This window comes from Sitodiplosis mosellana, unplaced genomic scaffold, assembly GCF_009176505.1.
Source record: "Sitodiplosis mosellana isolate CC-2019 unplaced genomic scaffold, AAFC_SMos_1.0 Smas_scaffold_6150, whole genome shotgun sequence".
Taxonomy (NCBI): Eukaryota; Metazoa; Arthropoda; class Insecta; order Diptera; family Cecidomyiidae; genus Sitodiplosis; species Sitodiplosis mosellana.
The window spans coordinates 4,048,636-4,071,750 of NW_022601391.1; the positions used below are offsets into that span (position 1 = coordinate 4,048,636).

Here is a 23,115-nt window from a genome sequence, read left to right on the forward strand (position 1 = left end):
CTTCGAAAGTTGGATTGCTATACTATCGTTTCAAGCATAATCGCTTGATGGCGTTAGTGCAGTGCAGCTTATGGTACGAAAAAGTCTAATAAATTTTTCGAAAAGTTGAGAAAAAAAAGATTTTCCAGGAGCTTTCAATGTGCTCAATGACATCTGTGATACTGTGATACTGTGAACCAGTCTGAATGTGTATTTGTGATAGAGATGTCTGTCAGTGACGAACACAAGCTAAATAATAAATACGCAGTGCTTATAGGAACCAAAACACAACAAAAATACGATAAACATACAGTGGCTAGCTTTCATATTCACAGCTTCAAATTTTGATTTGTCTATCACATGTGTGATGGTGTTTATTTTGTGCAACTTAAGCCAGTTGGTCTATTTTATTCGAATCACATATCACATTATTGTTGCTTTTTGTATTTGTGTTTGAATCTGAAAATCACAGTACACTACGAACGAGCAAAAAAAAGAAGAAGAATCATATAATCAGCGTTACGTCGCAAATCACAGTGTCTACTTTTGCAGTGACAATCGTGCGGGAATAATCGTTGTGATTAGCAATCACTGATTACATTTACCAATTGCAGTTATATATGGAATATAATTTATTTTCTTTCTCTTAAAAATAGAAAGTAAACGAATTAAAGTCAATCCGATATCGATAGAAGGGCATTGATTATATTCAATCAGTAAAAAATCAAGTGCGAAGTGTGAAAAAAGAACGTCCATATACAGATACACACATATATATATATATAATAAGTTGACGTCCAAAATTCAAAATCTAAAACGCAATAATGAAATACTGAATACACGATACCATTGACTGAACCAAACACTAAGGTGTATACATATTGGAAGAAGTTTTGCCGAGAGTGAAAGGGAATAAGGAAAACAAAGAATACTAGAAATTCAAGGTGAAAATCGTGTGCCTCTGTGACAGAGAGACTCTTTCGAGTTATTTCGGGTGAACCGGATTTTGAATAAACATTTTAGAACTCTCTGCAGTCTGAAAATCGATTCGATTCGATTCGATTCGATTCGCCTAGCTTGTTTATCTTGATAAAAAAATATACAAGACATTGTTTCAAAAGTTGTTTTCAGTAATAATTGGTGTTGTGAATGTGTAGGTGTGCGTGTGTTCAGCGCCATTTCTCGCAATTTCGCATTCGTCGTCTATTTGTTGACGTTTTACGTGTCGAATTGTTGATATGTTGAATTGTACACTCCGATTGAGCGGCCGGATTCTTCCATATCGCAGCAATAATTGTTTGAGAAAGTGTTACGTGAAAAATAACAACAACAACAACAACCCCAATAGCCACCATCCAAATTGCTGCTACTATAGCTTCATCGGTATCGGCAATGGCAACAGTAATCTAAACGTAACCAATTTCGAGGACAAAAGGTAAACGAATTCAAATCCCAAACAACACCAGTCAATAGTCAAGCGAGCAAAAAAACCGAATCCAAACGCACGCCAAAACATTTACATCATCGATCGAACATGGAGCTGTGTGTATGTGTGAATATGTGAACATTGCTTGATTGAACAAGAAAAACAAAATAATAATGAAGCAAGCAAGCAAAAAACAGCACGAAATAAACACGCGAGTTGTGGATGCATGAAAAACAAGGCATTGGATAGAGTGAGATAGCACCAAAATACTGTACGCTACTCCGTGCATATGTCAAAATACAAGGCAAAACTGCAAGATCGGGTTAAAATGGAGAAATTAATATATGAATAGATTAAGAGGGAATCGCAAAAAAAACGTCCAACCGTATAAAGGCATTATGCATTTAATATGAACGACCGTCGACACAGAAAATTTCTAGTTTTTTTTCTTTATTTTATTTCGACTTTGTGTTGTTGTTGTTGTTGTTGTTGTTGTTACAGCTTCTGCGGCTCTACATCAGTATTCACTTGAATCGAGGAAATAAATTTGATGATTATAGAATCATATGACTTGCCCGTGCATGAAAATACATATACTATCGCTCTAAAGTTTGAGACTAGCATTTCTGCGGTTTTGGCAAACATGATTGGGATTTCTGTTTCGAAGTGAATTTTTGCATCTTGGTCATCGTTTTTTATCATTCGTTATCTCAGTTGAACACCAAAATGCCAAATTTTCGGATGAACGATTGCATTGTGGCTTCCAATGGATGTAATTCAATTATATTGAGCGAAAAAAAGTCTGTTTGAAAATGAAATCAAGCTCGATAAAAGTGCATACACCGAGCATAGTGCATGCTTTCATTTGAAGAAAAAAACCTTGTCCCGTTCTGGACTGTTTTGCATAGACTTGTAAGGCGCATATATATATGTCATTCATCGTAATTTGTTCAATTTTGCATGAAAAATGCCCGTTGATCACGAAATTTCTGCGCGGTACTGTATATATAACTGGTCTTGTATATTCAATGGTTTTAAAATGTATACAGCATTACATACGGGCGTGCGCATTTTTGTTGGGACAAGCAACACATATAAATTCAGCTCAATAAAAATCGATTGTCATTGATCGCTTATCATTTTCTTCGTATCTGTGTTGATATTTGTCGATATAATATACATAAGAACAATGTAAGATATTTTGCCTTACAAATTAGGTAATAATAAATATAAAATCCTGCGATGAATGCGTAAATGCACATCAATGCCAGCGTATTTACTTTACTGAGTGAACACATTGCGTTATATCGCTTTCTCAATCACATTTACTGCACGCAAAGCTAATTTCGTTCGATGTTATTCAATATGACAGCTTGAACTTGTTGTCATCAATGCCTTCTACGCGAATACACATTTTAAAAGATGTAGAGTTCAACGCGAAGTTTGCCAAATTCAGTTCAAAATAAACGTCTACATTCAGAGGCAATGCAGTTCATACAGCGCAGGAATAGATAGTGCCAGAAGTCATATGAATCCGAAACAATGCAACTTTGCCGCTCCCAAACCGCGATCCACTTCTGATAGAAACAATGTGTTCCCATTGCCACAGACGCTAATCAGTAAAACGCTAAATCAAATTTGATTTCGTCAAAAATGTGAAAATTCTTCATAGACATTTTCATGGAAATACTAATAATTTACCGATCGCCTTTATGCCAAAATTCTAAATATTCCATCAGTCATGAGTCCGTTTAACCATTTTTTGAGCATTTCTTGCCAAACTTGCATTTGATTTACTTCCTCTGTTTTTATTTTATTTGCATTTTTTTGACGGAATCTGTTTTTTTTTTCAATTTTCAGATCGCACAGTTCGTGGCCACCGAAAAACCATCTGGACAGTTCAATGTCAGCGCGTACATCAACAACAGCTGTTTTACCTGACGAAAGGAAACTTGAACAACACGAAAGATTGTATGCATCAAAACCGGAGCAAATGAATACGAATAGATTGGTTGGTGAAAAGTCACCATATCTCTTGCAACATGCCCACAATCCGGTCGATTGGTACCCGTGGGGAGATGAGGCCATTGAAAAAGCAAAAGCAGAAAATAAAGTGATCTTCTTGTCGGTCGGTTATTCGACCTGCCATTGGTAAGTTTGTATGATTCTATTTGTTGTTTTAGTATTTTGGCATGATTTCCACATGAAATAAACTTTTAATGGTTTCAATATGGTTGGTTTTAGGTGTCATGTTATGGAAAAAGAGTCATTTGAAAATCCAGAAGTGGCGGCTATTATGAACCGGCATTTTGTTAACATTAAAGTCGATCGTGAGGAGCGTCCCGATATTGACAAAATTTATATGCAATTTGTGTTAATGGTATCCGGTAGTGGTGGCTGGCCGATGTCTGTTTGGCTGACACCCGACTTGACACCAATCACTGCGGGTAAACAATTATTGATTGATTTTATTGGCAATGTTCTGTCATTATATCGATTTCTTCATACACACAGGCACATATTTTCCGCCGAAAGATCGATGGGGAATGTCTGGTTTTGTGACTGTCTTGGAGAAGATCGCCGAGATGTGGCGCGAAAAGGGCGATGAATTGGTGTTGCGCGGCCATAAGATCATTGATCTTATTGATAAAAGTGCAAAAGGTGGGGAAAGTTCTGAGCAACCATCACAAGAAGATTTTTACTCGAATACAGAACAACGTTTCAACGAAATTGTTAAAATCTATGATCAAAATATTGACAACGTATGGGGTGGTTTCGGTGGTCAAACTAAATTCCCAGAAGTTTCGAAATTGAACTTAGCATTTCATGCTCATGTGCACAAGCCAGAAAGTGATATGGCTAGACATGCATTGATGACTCTAAAAAACATTGCAAACGGTGGTATTCATGATCATGTTTACGGCGGATTTTGTCGATATTCAGTGGTAAATCGAGTTTGTGTGTTTCGATTCAAATAGATCTTCTTTTTTTTAAATAAATTTATATATAATTTCTATTGTTATAGGATCGACAATGGCATGTGCCACACTTTGAGAAAATGCTCTATGATCAAGGACAGCTTCTAACTGCTTATGTGAATGCTTATAAAATGACAAAGGATCCATTTTACCTTGATGTCGCGGATAAAATTTATGAATATTTAGTAACAGATCTGCGTCATCCCAATGGCGGATTTTTCAGCGGAGAAGATGCCGATTCGTATCGCCAACATGGCGATGAAGAGAAGGTCGAGGGCGCATTCTACGCATGGACTCAAGATGAAGTTCAAATGTTATTTAGTGAAAATTCGGAGCAATTTTCGGACGCAGCAAAAGCATTAGACATTTATTGCCATTTTTATGGAATAACAGATGAAGGTAATGTACAGCCATCAAGTGATCCACATGGTCACTTGCTTGGTCGTAATATACTTCGAGTTCGTACTTCAATTGAAGAGACCGCCAGGAAACATGGTGTCGACACCGAACTCGTCAAGGACACCTTACAAAAGGGCAATAAAATTTTGTATATTGAGCGTTGTAAACGCCCCAGGCCACATTTGGATACGAAAATTATCACAGCATGGAATGGCCTAGCTTTGTCTGGACTATCAGCTCTGGCAACCATTAAAGATGCCCCAAGACGCAAGGAATATATCGAAACGGCACAAGCATTGGTCAATTTTCTAAGGAAATATTCATTCAGAGAGAATGAGAAGACCTTGATTCGGTCATGTTACGGTGAAGGTGTAAAGGATGCCACACTATCACTTTTGTAAGTTTTCTTTATTTGCATATACAGTGAATAGTTTGTTTTCGGAAAATAGTTGAAGTTTTCTGCACGATTAAGATATGTGGGATAATCCCACTGGGACTCAAAATTTTCGAATGTTCACTGTACAATGGAAACGCCTAAAATTTCTTCAATCAATCAATTTTATGTGATTTACTCCACAGAGAACAACCGATCGAAGGTTTCTTGGATGATTATTCGTTTTTGATAAAAGGCTTAATAGATTTTTATGTGGCAACACTAGATATTGATGCATTGAAATGGGCGAAACAGTTGCAGGACACACAAGATCGTCTTTTCTGGGACTCTGAACAGGGTGGATACTTTTACTCGCAAGCAAACTCTGCTAATGTAATTGTTCGTCTAAAGGAAGATCACGATGGAGCGGAGCCATGCGGAAATAGTGTTGCTGCACGAAATCTTCCGCTTATTTCGGCTTATTTCCACGATAAGACCTATAAAGAACGTGCATGCAAATTGCTTTCATTCTTTTCATCGACCACTCCATTTGGATACGCGTTGCCCGAAATGTTTTCCGCTCAGATGATGCGAGCAGACAGCTTGGCCATGATGGTTGTTGTTGGTAAGTTGACGCTGTACTATATGCACAAAAATTGATTGCATTTTTGAACAACACACTATATACTGAATCGATTTGGCTTTATTTCATGCAGGGCCAAAAAGTGATGCTCTCGATAAATTGTGCGATACCGCACGCGATTTTTACATCCCGGGACTATTGCTAATGCACTACGATCCAGAGCAACCATCCGAAATGCTAACGCGTCCAGCAATTTCAAAATTTAAAATGGTACGAAATGAACCGCTCTAGAACGCGCGAATCTATGTGGTCATTGCTTTACTTTCTTAGTCTTAAAATATGCCTACTTTTCCATTTATCATTTGCTACTAGTTTCAAATAATTACCCACTATTAGTTCATTATATTGCTATTAATTTCATTTCTTTTTACAGGTACGAAATGAACCAACAGTTTATTTGTGCCACAATCGTGTTTGTCAATTGCCAATTACGACCGCTGACGATTTTAATCGGGTCCTCACCGAAAAATATGCGTCAGCAACACTGCGAGAATAATAATATATCATTTGAATGTATTAATGGCTGACAAGCATGCGCTTTCAATTTGACCTTGCATCCAGTGCGCTCCAGATGGAGATATTTTTCTATGAGTTCGAAACGAATTGTGATATTTGAAATGAATGAATGCTACGGATGCAGTGAAGAATGCAATATTTGACAACAAACATTTGTAAATGAATTGAATTTATCTTATTTCTTCGTTTCACACGATATAACCAATTCATTTATAGAATGGCCAAGGACAGACAATGACAGACAATTAGAAACATCTACTAGATCTTATATGATTATTTGGATTTATTGTTATTGATGATTATGATGATCATTATTATTATTATTATTATTATCATTATTATTATTACAAATCTAATGTCGTTGATTAACTTATCCGTAATTTGAAATTGTCGATTATGATAAGATTGAAATCCCATTTAAAAATACACACAAAAATAAATTGTTGATGTAAAATACAGTGATTTAGTGTTTGATCCGTTAGTAATTAATTAAAATCTGCATCCATGAATTTAGCTCACATCCCAGTCAATCACATATGACCGGGAAATATATGGCCGGTCACCATTGTGAAGTGAACGTAAAAGGTGAGTGGTTTGTTGCTGTTGTGGGCTGTGTTGACATACATCACAAACTCATTTATTTTCATCAAATATTCCAGATAATCGGTAAAAGTGATGCCTTTGAATTGTTTGAGTCTCCTTTTATTATGGAAAAATTCTCGTTTTGCGCCACATTGCGTGTATCAATAAGTCAAATGCCGCGAAATTATGAAACATAATGAGTGTGTAAATAATATCGAGATTTGCCTGCCCTATGGGAAGGAGGTAGAGATCGATAGTTTGTTGTTTTGGCACCCATACGATAATTTGCTCAATTTCTTTCTGGAAAGATGTATTGCAATAGGAAATTGGGATAAAATCAAAATTTGAAAAGTGAGGACACTTTTTATGTCCTCATATTTGGATTCGGTAGAAAATTTTCCATAATCGTTTAATTTTTTATTTTCGAAACACAATTTTTTCTAATATTTTGTCATATTATTCGTTACCTTTAATTCAACCGATCGCAAGAGCACGTCCGACTTACCCAATATCAATTGGAAACCACTTCAGATTGAATCCTTTTCATATTTGAAAAATTGATCTTCTTTTTGCTTCGCTTCCCCCAGTAATATCAATACTACGAATATTAATTAATTATTCGGTAATAATTTTATTAATCATATAAAATTGAATACATATATAACATAAAAATGTGAATACGATGAAATAGTACAGGCATTTGTTCTAATTATTTGTAATTATTTGTTTGTGTGCGAAATCAATCTCTTATTTAGTTACTACTAGAAAATTAATCCTAAATAAAATAGTCATTCTAAATTATAGTTGAATAATTTTATTTCATAGCAAAGAAAAATCACGAAATATACGATCGAAAGAAAATGTGCATATCCAGATAGTTTACCAATTGGATCGAGTCAGCGCAATTGAAATCATGTTAGAGTCACTAACATACTCTATCTAGAATTGTGTGCAGTAGGCGAATAAAGAGATGTTGGTGAATGCGTTAGAAACAATGAATTTTCAATATGTTAACTAACACACAATTTGCACACATTTCCTCGCATAACATAACAACTGTACATGTTCACCCGGGAAATGCTACAACTTCTTGTTTTGCTTGAACTCCGTTGACTTGTAAATTCAATGAGTTTTGAACCGACTGTAAAGAGGCATTTGCGAATGAATGATTTGATTGTTTGAATGTGAAAAATAGCAAAGTCGAGGCGAAGCCAGTTCATTGTGGACTGTAATTTGTACCTCTGTTTGAATTTTTTATGAATCGGTAACGATCGTTTTGCCCATCTCAACATTATTTCAACAATAAACCATTGAAATAAATGAAATGACAAAAAATCGAAGCACACACATCGAGATGAATTATTTAGTGTATAACCGATTCGATTGGGACGAAATAAAAAAAAATAAATTCATCAGTAAAGCGTCCCATTTTAACCAAAATTTGTCTTGAATTAAAAAAAAGTTTCGTTGAATTTCGAGACGGATTTTTGAGCATTCACGCATACATATTGCACTAAAAATTTTGTTTTCAGTGACTCAAAATATATATGGATTATAGCACAAAAATACGTTGAAAATTTTGTTGCAACCAGCTGCCCGATTAATCAATCTGGAAATCTGCTGTGTTGAGTGATCACAGAAATTTAAAACTTTTGTTTTATCTCTTGAATTATTTCCACAAGGCACTTACAGAACAAAGTGAAACATAAAAATTCATTTGGTTATATTTTTTGTTGTGTTTTGTTTGATTTGCTTGGGTTCAGTGTGTGATGCTTGTGTACACTGTACAGTTATTCAATGAGCAAACTGTGTTTGTTTTAAATGAATTCAGAAATTGGTCGATTATAGACAAGATACATTTTAAAAATGATTGAATTTCAAATCAACGTGTTTTTTGGCAGCGAGTTGTTGGTATTTTTGCAAACTTTCTATTTTTTTCTCTTCAAATGTCTAGTATCAATTTGATGTGACAACTACTTTGATCTGTACGTGCATCTAAATATATAGGTATATATATAGTATAAATACAGAAAGTATATAATCTACAACAATGAAATGTTGATAAAAGGCACAACAGAAAGTTGTCGAGAGAACATTACATGCTATAAACTTGCGTTAAATTTGATGAATGAACGTAGAAGTGTCATTTAGTTCCAGTGAATACGTTCAGCTAACATAATGCCATGTTCCTAGGTGTAAGCTCCAGAAAAAGCCGCAAATTATTTTCAATTTTAGAGCTGCTGCTAATTAGGAGCTAACCTTCAGGTACCGATACTATGTTAACTGAATGTATTCGGTTTAGTTCTTTAAAAACAATATTTAAAATGTTTATGCAGTACTCATCACACATTTGCGACCTTAAATATGAAGGAAAAAAAGAATCAACAATGGTTTTTGTCTTAATAAGTCAGCATTCACTATGCAATAAGGTCTCTTTGAGTGCGTTTAATTGCTCTTCACTTTGTTGGATGCGATCGGTGATTTCACGTAAATTCACGATCAATTTCGCTTTCGAATTGATGAAATAATCATAATCAGCATACTCTTTTGGCGTAAGATTTTTCTCCAAAATTTGTGCGATCAATTTGCCGCGCCGATCAATATCAATCTTGAGTCGTTTCGCTTCATCCAACTGTTCCAACAGACGAACTCGTTTTCCTTCAAGTGTTTTCTGTAAGTAAAAGAGAAGAAAAAAAATGTATGTTAGTCGAAACCCGCATATTTGCCTTTTGTTTGTCATATATTACCTTTTCAGTCGCATCTGACATATTAAATAAGCTATTTTCGATGCGCGCCAATCGGGCAGACAACGATAGCAATAGCATCGTAATATGGCCAACATCATCAACATGTGATCGAAATTTGCTTGCTTCGCTGGGCCGTACTTTTTGTGCCACAATGCTGGATATGTCTGTACCGAGCAAATCGTTTGTGGTATTTTGATCGGTAATTATTGTTCGGTCGTTCGTCAATGCCACTAATTGTTTCGTTAAACGAATCACGAGCTCTTCTTTTTGTTTGGTTAAATCGCACACATCACCATTGATCAGCTGCACATCGCGATTGAATCGACTTCCATTCACATGTCGCGAGAATATCGGATGGTTCGAGTCATTCATGGAGAAAGAGCTTCCATTCAACGGTGTGCTATAATTGAACGCAACAGCCAATGAATTGAAAACCAATTAGCAAATGGATCAAATTCAAAGAAATTGTGTTACACACACAATAAAAAATAAAACCAAACCAATCTAATGAATATGAACGTACTTTTCGGTTAGGTCCAGATGTTGCTCACGATGCATCGACGTACCCGCATCTTTTTTAGTACTTCGCGATGCCATTTTTGGATTATATAAACCAGTCACATAATCACTGGTCGATTTGTACACTTTTGGAGCTGCAAAAATAGAAGCAAAAATCAAACGTTTGACCCCATGGAGAAACAAAATTAATGGATACAACACCATATTCCACTTACCTAGAATGTTCCGCAGACGATCGTTTGGTAACAACTGCTCAACTAGTGATTCGGTGAGCTTTTTACAATCAAATTCGTCGGTCAACTTCGTTTGAATCACAATTTCTGTTTTTGTTCTCGGCTGCATTGTGCCACCGGCATCGATGCCATTTGTTGACATGCAACCATTGTTTTCGTCTGAAATACTTTCGTCTGTTTGAGATCCAACTTCTAATGTGGCCATTTCGTTGAGTTTTATTGCTGCCACATCATCAGCTAATTGACTGCTATCACCATCATTGTGCTTGTCGTCCTTTGCGTCTGATTTTATGACGATGGTGGGTTTTTGATTTGGTGACTCCTTGTAATTTTGATCGCCATTCAGTTCAACGGATGATATGGATTCCGATGATAATTGCGATACGCTCGATGAATCATCGGTACTGAGGCAATCGTTGAACGCATCTTCATCATTAATTTCGGCAATATTAGCGTGATGAATACGTTGCGATGACAATAGTTTGTTTTGCAATTGACTGATTTTTGCATCCTGATCGCGTGCCGAAAGCAACGAATCCATAATATCATTGCACCGTATCGTGTTACCTTTATCGTTGTGCGGTTGCAATGGTGGTTGCACCAAGCCATTTGTATTCATTGCATTGTGCTGGGATACCGTTAGATTTGTACCGGTAATTTGTGCGCGATGTTCATTTGTATGCGAAATCAATGGCTGCAGATTTGGTGTCGATGATTGCCGATGATTGGAGCAATCAAGTAGGTTCCCTAACGATTCGGTATTTGTAATTCGTGCGCAAACACTGTTATTGAATAGGTGATGGGCTCGTTTCAAATCGATCGTCGATTGCGAAATGTATTTGGTTGAATTCATCATGGCATTCATTTTGCCATTCGGGAAACTTCCGATATTGTTACCGTGATGATGATGACGATGGTGGTTCAGTTTCTCATTATTTATCACACTGTTTGATACATCGCCGTTGTTGCCATTGTTTAAGGTCGTATTAGAACCATAACGTGTCGTCGACACGCTTTTCATTTTGACGCCTAACGGTAGAACATCTGGTAAATTATTGATTTTTGTTGCATGCAGCTGATCATTAAAGTGTGGTAAATGTATGGAATCCTCATTGGAATTCAAGGTTAATTTGTAGCTGCCATGGTCCGGATCGGATGTGAGCTTTTCGTGGGATTGTCGCGGCAAATAGGACGCCTTAGAGTTGCTCCTGCAAAGAAGATAAACGAAAAATGGAAAGATTATAGAAAATGTCTTGAAAATGTTTTCATTTTAATTGTTTTTGTACGCGTGCACATTATGCTAAACCTATGTATATAGAATGGTGTGTCAGAGACTTTAGGCGGGCGCCACATGAAAGTGGTTCATAGTGACAGAATCTGAAATCGATTACTGTTTACATTTATTAAGAGCGACAGAGTCATGCGACCTTGTGTCTAATCCGCCCAAATAATAATTCGCTTGTTCTCTTAATTTCAGCACCTTGATTATATATTATTGATCAAAATCATCATTACATAGCATTTGTTCATTACTATACGACCGATCCGCGACAGTCAGATACACTTGTCGCCAACCGAATCGCTTGTCGCCAATAAATATTGTGATCAATTTTCCGCATTCGAAACGTTCGTTTTTTTTTCATCATTGCAATTTTATTTTGTGTGTACTTTAAAAAAAAGATAAATGCCAAAATACACACATGTGATTGGGCATGAATACTGATTTTTCGTTGTACATCGTTTCAGCAATGCGCGTTTAGTATTCTGCTAGTGTCTTCGTTATTTTCGTTATTTTACCAACGTGATTTTCTCTTTTCTTTTCTCCTTTCATCGAAGTGAATACCTGAATCAACGGAAATGCGATGGATAAAATAAAAACAAAAATATTACTGCGAATCACAGATTTGTTTCATTTGGATACATTTCAAAACGAAGTATAAAAAGACGAAAAATAAAAACCATGTGCAAAACAATCCGCTTTAATGGAAACAATTTGATTACAAAATCCAATTTATAAAAATATATGAATCGAGAGAAGTCAGAAAACACGTTTTTAATTGAAATCGGACACAATAGAAATATAACCAGTGAATTGTGAGTGAACTAACAAATGTGCGACGAACGAAAAAAAAAACCAGTCAGAAGTTCAACACACATTTCATTTGTATTGCATTCAATGCGCATCTCTTGCGCGCTTTTGTCGATTTACAGTATACATTTAGTATTCTAGTGGTAATAGCCGCATTCGAAATGAATTACTTGACCCAATAAATTAAACATCAAATATGGGTAATTTACGGGGAAAAAGCAACAACATGATCACATAAACAATGGTACGGTTAAGAAAAAGAGAAAAGAGAGAAGAAGAAAGAAATAAAATGATTGAAATGAATTCGCTGCTGATTTTGAACAAATTTCGCATTTAACATGGAATTGCAAATGAGCTATTGTTTTGCTCTAACAACAACAAACAAATGCAATAAAAAGATAAAAGGTTCATCAAAAAGAAACGACGAAAAAGGTACATCAAAACTGTTCTATCAAAGAGCCTACAGGTTAAAAAAACATGTTATCAAACTGATACCATCATACACGAGAAACAAAAACGAAATTGCATACACACACACACACACACACACACACACACACACACACAGAGAGAGAGAGAGAGAGAGAGAGAGAGAGAGAGAGAGAGAGAGAGAGAGAGAGAGAGAGAGAGAGAGAGAGAGAGAGAGAGAGAGAGAGAGATACATATACATACACATGCAATCGTGAATCGTGTAAAAAGGAAGTGTGGCATACGTTGGGCCGTCGGTGAACAGTCATTTATAAAGCGACGCTGCACTTCTGGCTCAAGACACACGGTGAAAACATTGTTCTGTTTATGCATTGACAGAAATGACCTATAGAATTGAGTACGTTGTGCGCACTGAACGGGCTATGTTCCGATTAAGATCACAACAACCGTGTGCACCACAATGTTGCGCAAAATAATATATAATGCTATTGAAACCAAACACACAGCCGCCGCCACCACTCTGTTATCTTCAGTAAAATTGCCGTGATATTTGGTCTGAGACGAAATCTATTGATATTTTATATCGATCAAAGTACGAATCTATGTTCACGTATTCATTGTTTTCAAGGCGACTGTAACGAGCCCCGAATACAGTTGATATTTACCAAGCCTTAATTTTGTCATGATTCGATGCCTAATGCAGGAAAAATGTGTGCTGATTTGTTGTTATGTGTTCAGTTAATGATCTCGCACAAAGATGCTCGTTCAAGAAAAAAAAACTTTCAATTTCCATAGTCTTCGGTCAATCGGATATGAAAAATCGGCGCAACTTCTTTTAATTGCTCCATTTGTAATTTGGAACTCGGTGATTGGATTAAAGCTTTGGATATTTGCTGAATAAAGTCGCTTCAACAATAAATTCGATTTATGTTTATTATTATAGTAAAACAGAAAAAAAATTGACCTATGATTATAGTAGCGCATTTGATATCTGCACAGAACCGAAATGAGAAATTTGCTTTCATTTTCTATGTGATGCACCAATGTTTCAATTTTCGACATTGGCAAATGAAAGTCAACATATTTATGCATTTGCATTTTACGATAGACGATAGTAAATAATGTTATGAATAAAAATTGAGATCGAAACCGAAACAGCAACGGCAAATGCAGGCTTATTTTTATTTTGGGGCGCAAAACTATCATTATTAAATGGCATTTTGTTTTTATTATGCGCACATTTGTTTATTTATCATTTTGCCAACTTTGAATAATGTTCGGTTTCAGTGACGTGTGCTAACAACTGTTAGCATTTAACTTCTAGTTGTGTTTCATGTTTTCGTAATTCGTTTCCTTTTTTATTCGCTTTGCTTTTTTCCTCTGTAAATTTCGAACTACACTTTGGCATTTTCGAGAGCCGATTAAAACTAAATTTCAATCGCAGACACGCAAATGAAATGGGTAAATGGCATGATACTGTCATTTTCGACCAAATCCGAGATAACTCGCAACGTATAGTCGCAAAACGCTGAGCCAAAACTGACGAGAAAAATAAGGAAGAAAAAAATGCAACGCAAACCAAAAAGGCAACAATCATACAAGCGAAATATACTTTGGCAGCGCTTGTGATCATTTACTCTTTTGCTATTTCAATGCTTGTGCTCTCATATTATTTTAGGGGTTGTGTCAATCGATTTTTGTGGTTTGTATATATTCGATTTGATTCGAATCGCCTACAATTCAAACTTAAGCATCGAAACTATAAACATATTCCAATCACAGTAAACACAACGATTCTATCAATGTTGAGATTTGACACTTGAATTTGTTTTAGTACCATTTGCTCTAGAAAAAGTTCAAAAGTTCTGAAATAAATACATGAAGCTTTGATTTGTGATTCAGTACATTTTGAACTTTTTCTAGTACAAATGGTACTTAAATGGATTTTAGTGCCAAATTTCATATTGCGGTTCTAAAAGTTAGAAACAACGTGTTTACTGTGATAACTTAGTGTAGCAACCAGCTGACGCGAAAAAAAATAACATATATCGGCACACATCCTCTATTTTTCAATTGTTTCTAAATGCTGGCAAATGAAAAATTACCGCCGCACAATGATGATTGATGTTTGATTTGACTGCAAGATGTTCAGAAGAACAGCCTCAGTTTTATCTATACGATTCTATTGAATGCGATCACCATCGCACAATTTTGCTTGGAGTTCATGACTCTAGATGCTGATTCAACCATTTTAAGATATCTTAAGTTGTTTCTCTTAATTTTGCGATGGCGTATTAACAAGAAACACAAATCTCACATTACTCACGCAGGAGTGTATTATTTACACAGAATTTGAACTTGAATCTCGAAAGTTCATCGAACAATTATATGATTTTGAATGGGTAAACTGTATTAGCACAGTACAAAATCTTTTGAAATACATTTCGTAAACACCACTCATTGGTGTTCCCATTTGTTGATCACTCTGCATATGGACTGCGCATTGATTTCTCGTGCTACATCAGTAAAAAGCGTTAAAGTTCATACATCATGTATAGTTATTGCCATTTACATTGATGTCCGAATGCGCATTGTTTAAAATCAGTTTGATTTTGCTCTCCTGGTTGTATATTCATTCGGGCGCAGAACATTAATGCCATTTCTTACCGAAAAATAAAACGCGCAATAAAATACATTACCAATAGAAAACAGCAACAAAACCAAACCAAACCAAAAATTGTGCATGGCTAATGCGAATATTTATATTGTACAGATTACATTTGACATTTTAATTTTGTACATTGACCGTTTACGTGTCAGTTTGTGGATGAAAGAGTGAAGAGTGACTAAATGACTAAATTTGTGTGTTGCAAAAACGTAACGAAACGAAAATCGGCAATAATATTTATGGGTGAGTTATAAAATGAATATTCTATGATTTATTTGTTAAATGTTTTCTTCCAAGTTTGGATACTGTTCATTAGACATATGCATGATTTGCATTCAATTAAAGCAAGCCCACTATAACAATAACAACAACAATTATATTTGAACCTCAATTATCTTACCCGACTAAATAACATAATATAATTTTACAACGATTCAATTGCATTTTGCACTCATGGCGATCAGATGATATTTATATGTGGAAACAGAAATGTAACATTTGAAAACAATGAAAGTACGGCACCGTACTTTTAATTACGTCCATACACACAAAGAGTGAATGCAATAAGTGTGTGTGCGTCTGACTACGACACGGTGAAGTCATTCATCATTTCAGACTTGAAAAAACAAATCATCCACCGAAGTCGTTACAAATGTTGAAGAGAGCAAGATTCAATTCGCGTGTCTCTCACTTGATTAGTTGACCTTTGATTGAAATAATTCCAGTGAGAGAATACTAGAACACTTTTAGTGTGTGTTTCTCGATGATTTTGGGGGGATTTATTTAATAACCCGAAAATACCGACTTTAATCTTTAGTTAATGTATGCTAGAAATGGCTGAAGTGCTATCAAAAACATCTCTAGTGATTATAATGAAGCTAGAAGAAATCTGAATGAAATATATCGAAATATTTCTACACAAATGATAACATCGCTAGACGATCGCATAAAACGCTTCTCATTTCTTAAACTTTGCCCGGATATACGTTGTTAAAATTTGGATGGATATACTAGGCGGATTGAAAATGACCTGAAAAAATGAATGAAATCTTAATTTTTCAAGTAATTCATATCATTTTCAAAAACTACAATCTTTTCTAGGAATCCAGTCAAAATTTGAGCCAAATTCGACCATCAGTTCCCAAGTAATAGCACTTTTAATGGCGCTACTTGTGAGTTTTTCAAAACCATGAAAAAACTGCATTTCCACTTTCGATTTGGCACTTGTATTTCAGAACAAAAACAAATAGAAATATTAAACCCATACTAGGGTTAGTTTATGGTATCCTTGGACTTTCGAAATCAATCATTAGATATAGAAGAATTGAATTTATACATAGTCATAAGAGCAATTTTGTTGATAAACCTCTAAATTGCTAAAAATATGTGGTTTTGGAAGAAATCATTGCCGAAATCCATAAAGTGATATAGGAATTCTCAAATATGATAGTGCATAAATTTACTAAGGCCATAGGGCAACTAACTCCAGGTATATTTTGAACTTTGTATGGATATATGCATATGGAATACTCAATCGAAAAAGTCTTGCCATATTTTTGGTTATGGAGCAAAACGAACAATTTTTTGAGGATTCGAAGCCCCGTTTGGAGCTGTATAAGCGAACTTTAAATAGGTTTTTGACTTTATATATTAGAATTAATGTCTCTTGAGTTCATTTGAATAGATGCGGGCCATAAACTGTGGGTAGAAATCGCCAAAAAGGGTTTGTAGCGACCAAGGTCACAAAATATGAGTTCGGGCATTGTTGGTGGTATAGAAAAATCATCATGAACCAGTGGGAAAGGTAAAATATAACATAAGAAGTCACTTATGCATCATTTTGGACCTAGCCGAATGTCAAATCTTGATAAAACGTAGCAAATTTGGCGAAGAAAACTATGTTGTTCAAATGCGAGTTTCACCCAGGTCAAAGAACTGTTTATATGGTGATAGATTTGAACGAAATAGGTTTCAAATTGCTTCACTAACCATTGTGTTTTTTAGGCCCGGTCACACTCTGAACTCTCCACATGAATATACTTGAATACAATGTACCGGAAAAAAGTTATACCGTTTAAACGGCAAAATTAGAGCATTTTTGGGAGCCTTTCACTCGTATGACTGTAACTTGGGAACTGATGGTTGGATTTGGCTCAAATTTTGACTGGATTCCTAAAAAAGATTGTAGTTTTTGAAAATGATATGGATTACTTGAAAAATTAAACTTTCATTTATTTTTTCAGGTCATTTTCAATCCGCCTAGTATGTAATAAATTCTCATCCAATTAAGGTTTGAGACACATAGATTTTGTGACTTCTCATCGAAATGAATGTGACTGATTAAGTAAATAAATACATTATTAAAATATTGGCTTTATACCATTAGGTACCATTTGGCACAGATAAAATTAAACGAATCCAATTTTCATATAGTTTATAATCATCTTGACGTCATACAAATGTGATGAACATCGGATTGGTGGAAGAAAGACGGAAAATAACCATCACTAACAAAATATGTATTTCTAGTGCCTAATAATCAAGCCGAACCAGAGTTATGTAATTGTTGTTTGTTTGCAATCTTTCAAGATGCATGTATGTTGAACGTTTATACCATATACATGGGCGCCTCTTGAAAGTGATTTCATCAATTAACAATAAGACATTCAGACTGATTTCCATCGACTAATTAATTTGGTTGCGATGACGTAATATTATGACGGCGTAAAAGGTGGTGATTTTAAGTGGCCGTGCAGATGTTTTTTTTGCACATTCATTTTCATCCGCATTCTGTAGATATTTTGTTCAAATTGTTTTTCTTTCATTAGCCTCTTTACGTATAACGCTGAAAAAAAAGGAAAGTAAAAAGAAGAAGATATCGCCCAAGGTCGATCAGATGAATACTGCCAAATTTATGTCAAATTGAATAATAAATCGCTTCTTTTGCACAATACATAAAGTCGTCTCCAACTTGGCGCAAATCAATAATATACCACTGACTACACAATATGCTTTCATCCAAATTATTTCGCAATCATAGAAAGATCTTCATTCCATAAGTACTTCTATTTGTTGTTACTAACAACTCATTGGTCTGAGTATTAAATAGAAATATTCTTCAATCATAAAAATTGGCATGACGAGTCCTAAACACATTCGGAAAAATATAATAAAAATATTTTTCTTGCGTTTCATGAAGCCCTAAAAACATGTTCAAGGAAATTGCAATTAAATGTTGAGAAATAACGAATCGTAATGCCCATGGCGAATGAGTAAATACGATTTCGCCATAAATATACAGCAAAGCTAAGCTGAACTGCAACAGATTGCGTTCACACGTGATGCTAAATTCAATTCAGGGCGTAAAATTGGATTTTGATAAAAATAGCAACGATTTTCCTCGTGTTTAACCATTATTAGCATTGTATATGAAAAACTATGAACAATATTTGCGATTTTAATTTTGTTCATATTTCATTTGATTTGAATTTTTATTGTTTCCATTCGTTCTTCCATTTTTTATATTTTTTCTTGCATTAATGCATGTCTGAACATGCCGAATGGATTTTAACGCTGAAAAGTTTTTTCACAGCAGTCAATTTAGTCTCACGAACCGTCAAAATTTCAATATTCCACTTTGTTCAACTACTAAGACCCTTACCAAGTAGCATTTAAACTAAAGATCGAAGTACCGATACTTGAAGTACAGAAATATCTTCAATTAGAATTGGGCCACATTTACGTAAAGAAAACGACTTCTACGAGCGCCAAGTCAAAATTTTATTTAATTTGATTTTTATCGAGAATATATAATGCACGAACACAACATTATCACCAAATTGCAAATAAAATATTGCATTACAATTATTTGGTGGCAGTATTGCGCCCGAAAGCGATGGTTTTGGCGGCGGACCTGATTTTTGAATTAGGGAAAGCAACAAAAATGCAGAGGTATATATAATGAAATTTTTCAAAACCGTTAAAACCGCCAAATGTGTGGGATACTACTTTCTTGAAATAGAATTTCCAAACAGAATTTTTGCTGTTGATCTCGGTTTTATACAGACGAAAAGTCAATTCAAAGGTCACATTAATTCCAAGCGATTGTGAGAAAGATTAACGGAAATCTGTTTCACACAGATTGAAAAACACCGCTTCTCTAATCATTCGTAAGTCAAAATAGCTCCAAAAGAGGTATAGAAACAAATCTATGTTCGTTGTGCATTCATTGATCAAGCCGTTGAGAATTTCAATCAGTGCCAACTTATAGCGGAAACTCTCTAAAATGAAATAAATCTAAGGCATAGTTAAATTAAATGTATATCTATTTCTCTATTTTTCTTTGCGAAGAACAGTTTTCGAAGGAATCGAACATATTTCTCTCGCAAAATTATTCCAGATACAATACGATTGAACGGTCTATAAGTTCTCTTTCTCTTACGAAGTTAACACTTTTTCATCGTCATAGTTGTGCACTCTGATTTATCACACAGACCCGTACTACACAGAAACCGGTAATTACATCAAATGGCAATAAATTAGACTAATTTTATTTGGTATTTATGTCTTGAATGAATTTCACCGTGATAATTCAGAAGAGACGACAGTGTTTAATTTCTACTTTACAATGAATGAGAGAAAAATGCACTTTTTACATGTAGAATTGATGATTGGGCTATTGCCAACTGTTGAATGGTCGAAGCGCTACAAACAAATGAGTGGTTCAAGTAAAATTCCTTTCTTTCTCTCTGTTTCAAATGAAACACCATATCAACATGACTAGATTCTTGAATTAATTGCAGACCAACGGATTGTAATTTCTCTCTCTTTCTCTCTCTCTCTCTTGCAGCAAAACCCAAAAATAATTATTATTCAAAGAGATTTACGATTATTATGATACACAATTTGCTGAAGAAATTATACAAATTATCTACGTGATTTTAAAGACCATTTTCCGGTGGGTGAAATATGAACTTAAAAAACCAGCTGAAAAATCAAGCTTTATCGTTGTTAACAATGTAAAATTTACATTGAGAAAGTCGATCGAATTCGAAACATTAATAACGTGTGTTTATATTCACTACTGGCATTCGATTATGGAGAATTTAATCGCAACAGCCATCATTCGGTTATATTGCAAATAAAATTTGCTCAAAAATCAGTGACACGCAATTTACGAAACTCATAAGCGATATTAAACAAATATTAACTGCAAGAATGAACGAATATCAATAAAAAGATCGAATGAGCCTACATAGCATCAGTGACATTATGAAAAAAACAATTCAATTTTCAAGCACATTAATTATATATGTTTCTTTAATATACATCAAAAGCGATATGAAAAGTAATTTACGCTTCTCATGCCTTGATGCGATTGATAAATTAGAATGATGATGCCTGCAGCGCATTTTAATTGAAATGCACCAAATGGGTTATTATTTTCATTTCGTTTCCTTGGCTACGGATGCTGATGGGAAGAGAAGCAATTATATGATGCGAGTAAAAACAAATCAATATGCGGTACAAATGCTTGCACATGGCATGAATTAGAAAAAAAGAAAAATTAATCAGTTTACTTTGATAAACATTTTCGCAAATAGTCATCCAGGTGAAATTCTTCTCTCATTACGGACGTGTACATTTCAAATTGATATTTGGATTTAGTAATATGATTTATGCTATGCAGTTTATTCAGTTGTACAATGTAGTCATAAGAATAGATGGATCTTATTGTTTTTCATATTTTCGGATATATTCTAAGTTCAATGATATTATACTGGTTGATATTCGATATTCCCTTCTGCATTCACCATTCAGTGAAATGTTTAGTTTCCTTTAGATTATGTTCTTCGAATGGAATGCTTCGAATTGGAATCGTATGAATTCCAATCAGCACACAAGTTTATAAATGTAACGACTTCTTTTAGTGGTTTATGTTCAGTACACATTGGCGTGCATAGCACATATATTACATGCATTTTTATTTACAACTGATCGATTTATATGCCTAAATAACGCAAAGATGATGGAAATACAATTCAACAGTAGTCTGTGGTCAATTTATTATTCATTTTTGTACCCATCCAGGCATCGTCTGAAACGTTTTTTAGATTTAACTCTAAATCGATTAGCGCGCTAAGAATTGTTTGTGTTGAAATAATGAAATGAAATTATTGTTCATCAAAATGCATCCTAATGACGAAATTTTTATTGCATATTCGTTCTTCATGTTCCGAATCATTGAATTTTTGTTTTAAAATGCATTGGTTAATTCAATTTCAATAATTATTCCGACAGCCAAAAGCATCGATCGATCGGTCGGTCGGTCGGTCGGTCGGTCGGTCGGTCGGTTGGATGATAGTGGCGGTAGCATGCTACGAAACTGAATTGAAAGAGAAAGGATGTCAAGTGTACACTGCGTACGGAGCTACAAGTCGTATGAAGAAAGTGTTTTTTTGGATCAATGTGATAGTGACCATGACTCCACACTCACAAATTGGCTCTCAGTTTCATTTTTGTCCGGTTTATAAACGATTCGGAAGCTATGCTAAAATATGAAGAAAGAACTCGCATTTTTTGCCGTGAGCAAAAACTAAATTCAGCCGTTTGCTTCGATGCCAGTGTCATAGCTTTAATTAACTCTCCATTATGTTTTAACAACGTAATATGTTTAGAGCAGCTAAAAATGAACTCACTGGAATTTGCTGTGATTTGGATTTTTTTAAATATTGGTGTTAAGCAATGGGCAATAATTTCGTCCAACCAGTTTTGAAGAAGAAACAAAAAGAAGTCGAAAAAATTCCTTTCAATATTTAAATCGATAACAATCATTATTCTGATATTTTTTCCACATCATACTTGCTTTCACGATTGGTTCGATATTCTGCAAAACTGTGAACAAAAAATAATTCATTTTGAATCTAAAGTATTTATAAAACCGTCTAAAATTAGTTTGAAATTGTGCTCGTTGACACCTCTATCATGCATCACTGAATTGATTTACATTTTGGTCATTGAACATCTTTCATACATTTCATTCAACATAAACTTTGCGCACATACAAATTTTGCTGCATATTTGGCACAACTGAACAGTCGACAACATCACAGAAGACTTACGCTTGCTACATGTATTTGTATTGGAAAGCGTACGTCGCTCCTGCAATGTTATATACAAGATGTGAGAATGGCGCGGGACGCTCGCTACGTTAAAAGAAAGACGTGGTGTCCACACTTGGGTAGTAGCACTGTGCGCACTGCGTATCATATTTTAATTCGGTTACACTTTTCGATCGGGGAAAAAATGAATTGTACCAGTTTTTGATTACTCAGGAAAATGTTCCACCATAAAGAAGTAAAAACACGTCATAAATCCATAAATCTACAATTGAAAATCGTCTTTTCGAAGTCACTTCAGCACGTCCATCAAGACTTTAATACCCTTCTTGGTTATGTCTTGTTTTTCTTGTTTGTGTTTAAAAAAATTCGATTTCATTGCATTTCTCTTGTCTTACATCTGAGTGAATCGTACA

General features: G+C 34.9%; 2 protein-coding genes across 9 annotated transcripts in view; one reads left to right on the forward strand and one right to left on the reverse strand.

Moving 5' to 3' along the window:
- The first annotated feature begins 145 nt into the window (after positions 1–145).
- On the forward strand, positions 146–6,772 carry LOC129574218 (spermatogenesis-associated protein 20). 3 transcript variants are annotated; one of them, XM_055455879.1, is made up of 8 exons: positions 146–1,414; positions 3,266–3,556; positions 3,650–3,852; positions 3,920–4,350; positions 4,431–5,179; positions 5,362–5,780; positions 5,872–6,008; positions 6,172–6,772. In XM_055455879.1, the coding sequence occupies exons 1-8, from the start codon at positions 1,218–1,220 to the stop codon at positions 6,292–6,294; spliced, it is 2,550 nt and encodes an 849-aa protein (XP_055311854.1). In that variant the 5' UTR covers positions 146–1,217; the 3' UTR covers positions 6,295–6,772. The 3 variants fall into 3 exon arrangements, with proteins under 3 accessions (XP_055311854.1, XP_055311855.1, XP_055311857.1); XM_055455880.1 differs by having other exon boundaries at positions 201–375; XM_055455882.1 differs by having other exon boundaries at positions 383–923.
- A 731-nt stretch (positions 6,773–7,503) lies between these two features.
- Positions 7,504–23,115, reverse strand: part of LOC129574216 (protein Shroom) — a 155,312-nt gene continuing 139,700 nt past the window's right edge. For all 6 annotated transcript variants that reach the window (XM_055455872.1, XM_055455873.1, XM_055455875.1 and 3 more), the window contains 4 exons: positions 10,378–11,603; positions 10,167–10,296; positions 9,644–10,043; positions 7,504–9,567 (listed from right to left, as the gene is read on the reverse strand). In XM_055455872.1, coding sequence (XP_055311847.1) covers positions 9,304–9,567; positions 9,644–10,043; positions 10,167–10,296; positions 10,378–11,603 — 2,020 coding nt within the window. In that variant the 3' untranslated portion in view covers positions 7,504–9,303. The remainder of the gene's footprint in view (positions 9,568–9,643; positions 10,044–10,166; positions 10,297–10,377; positions 11,604–23,115) is intronic.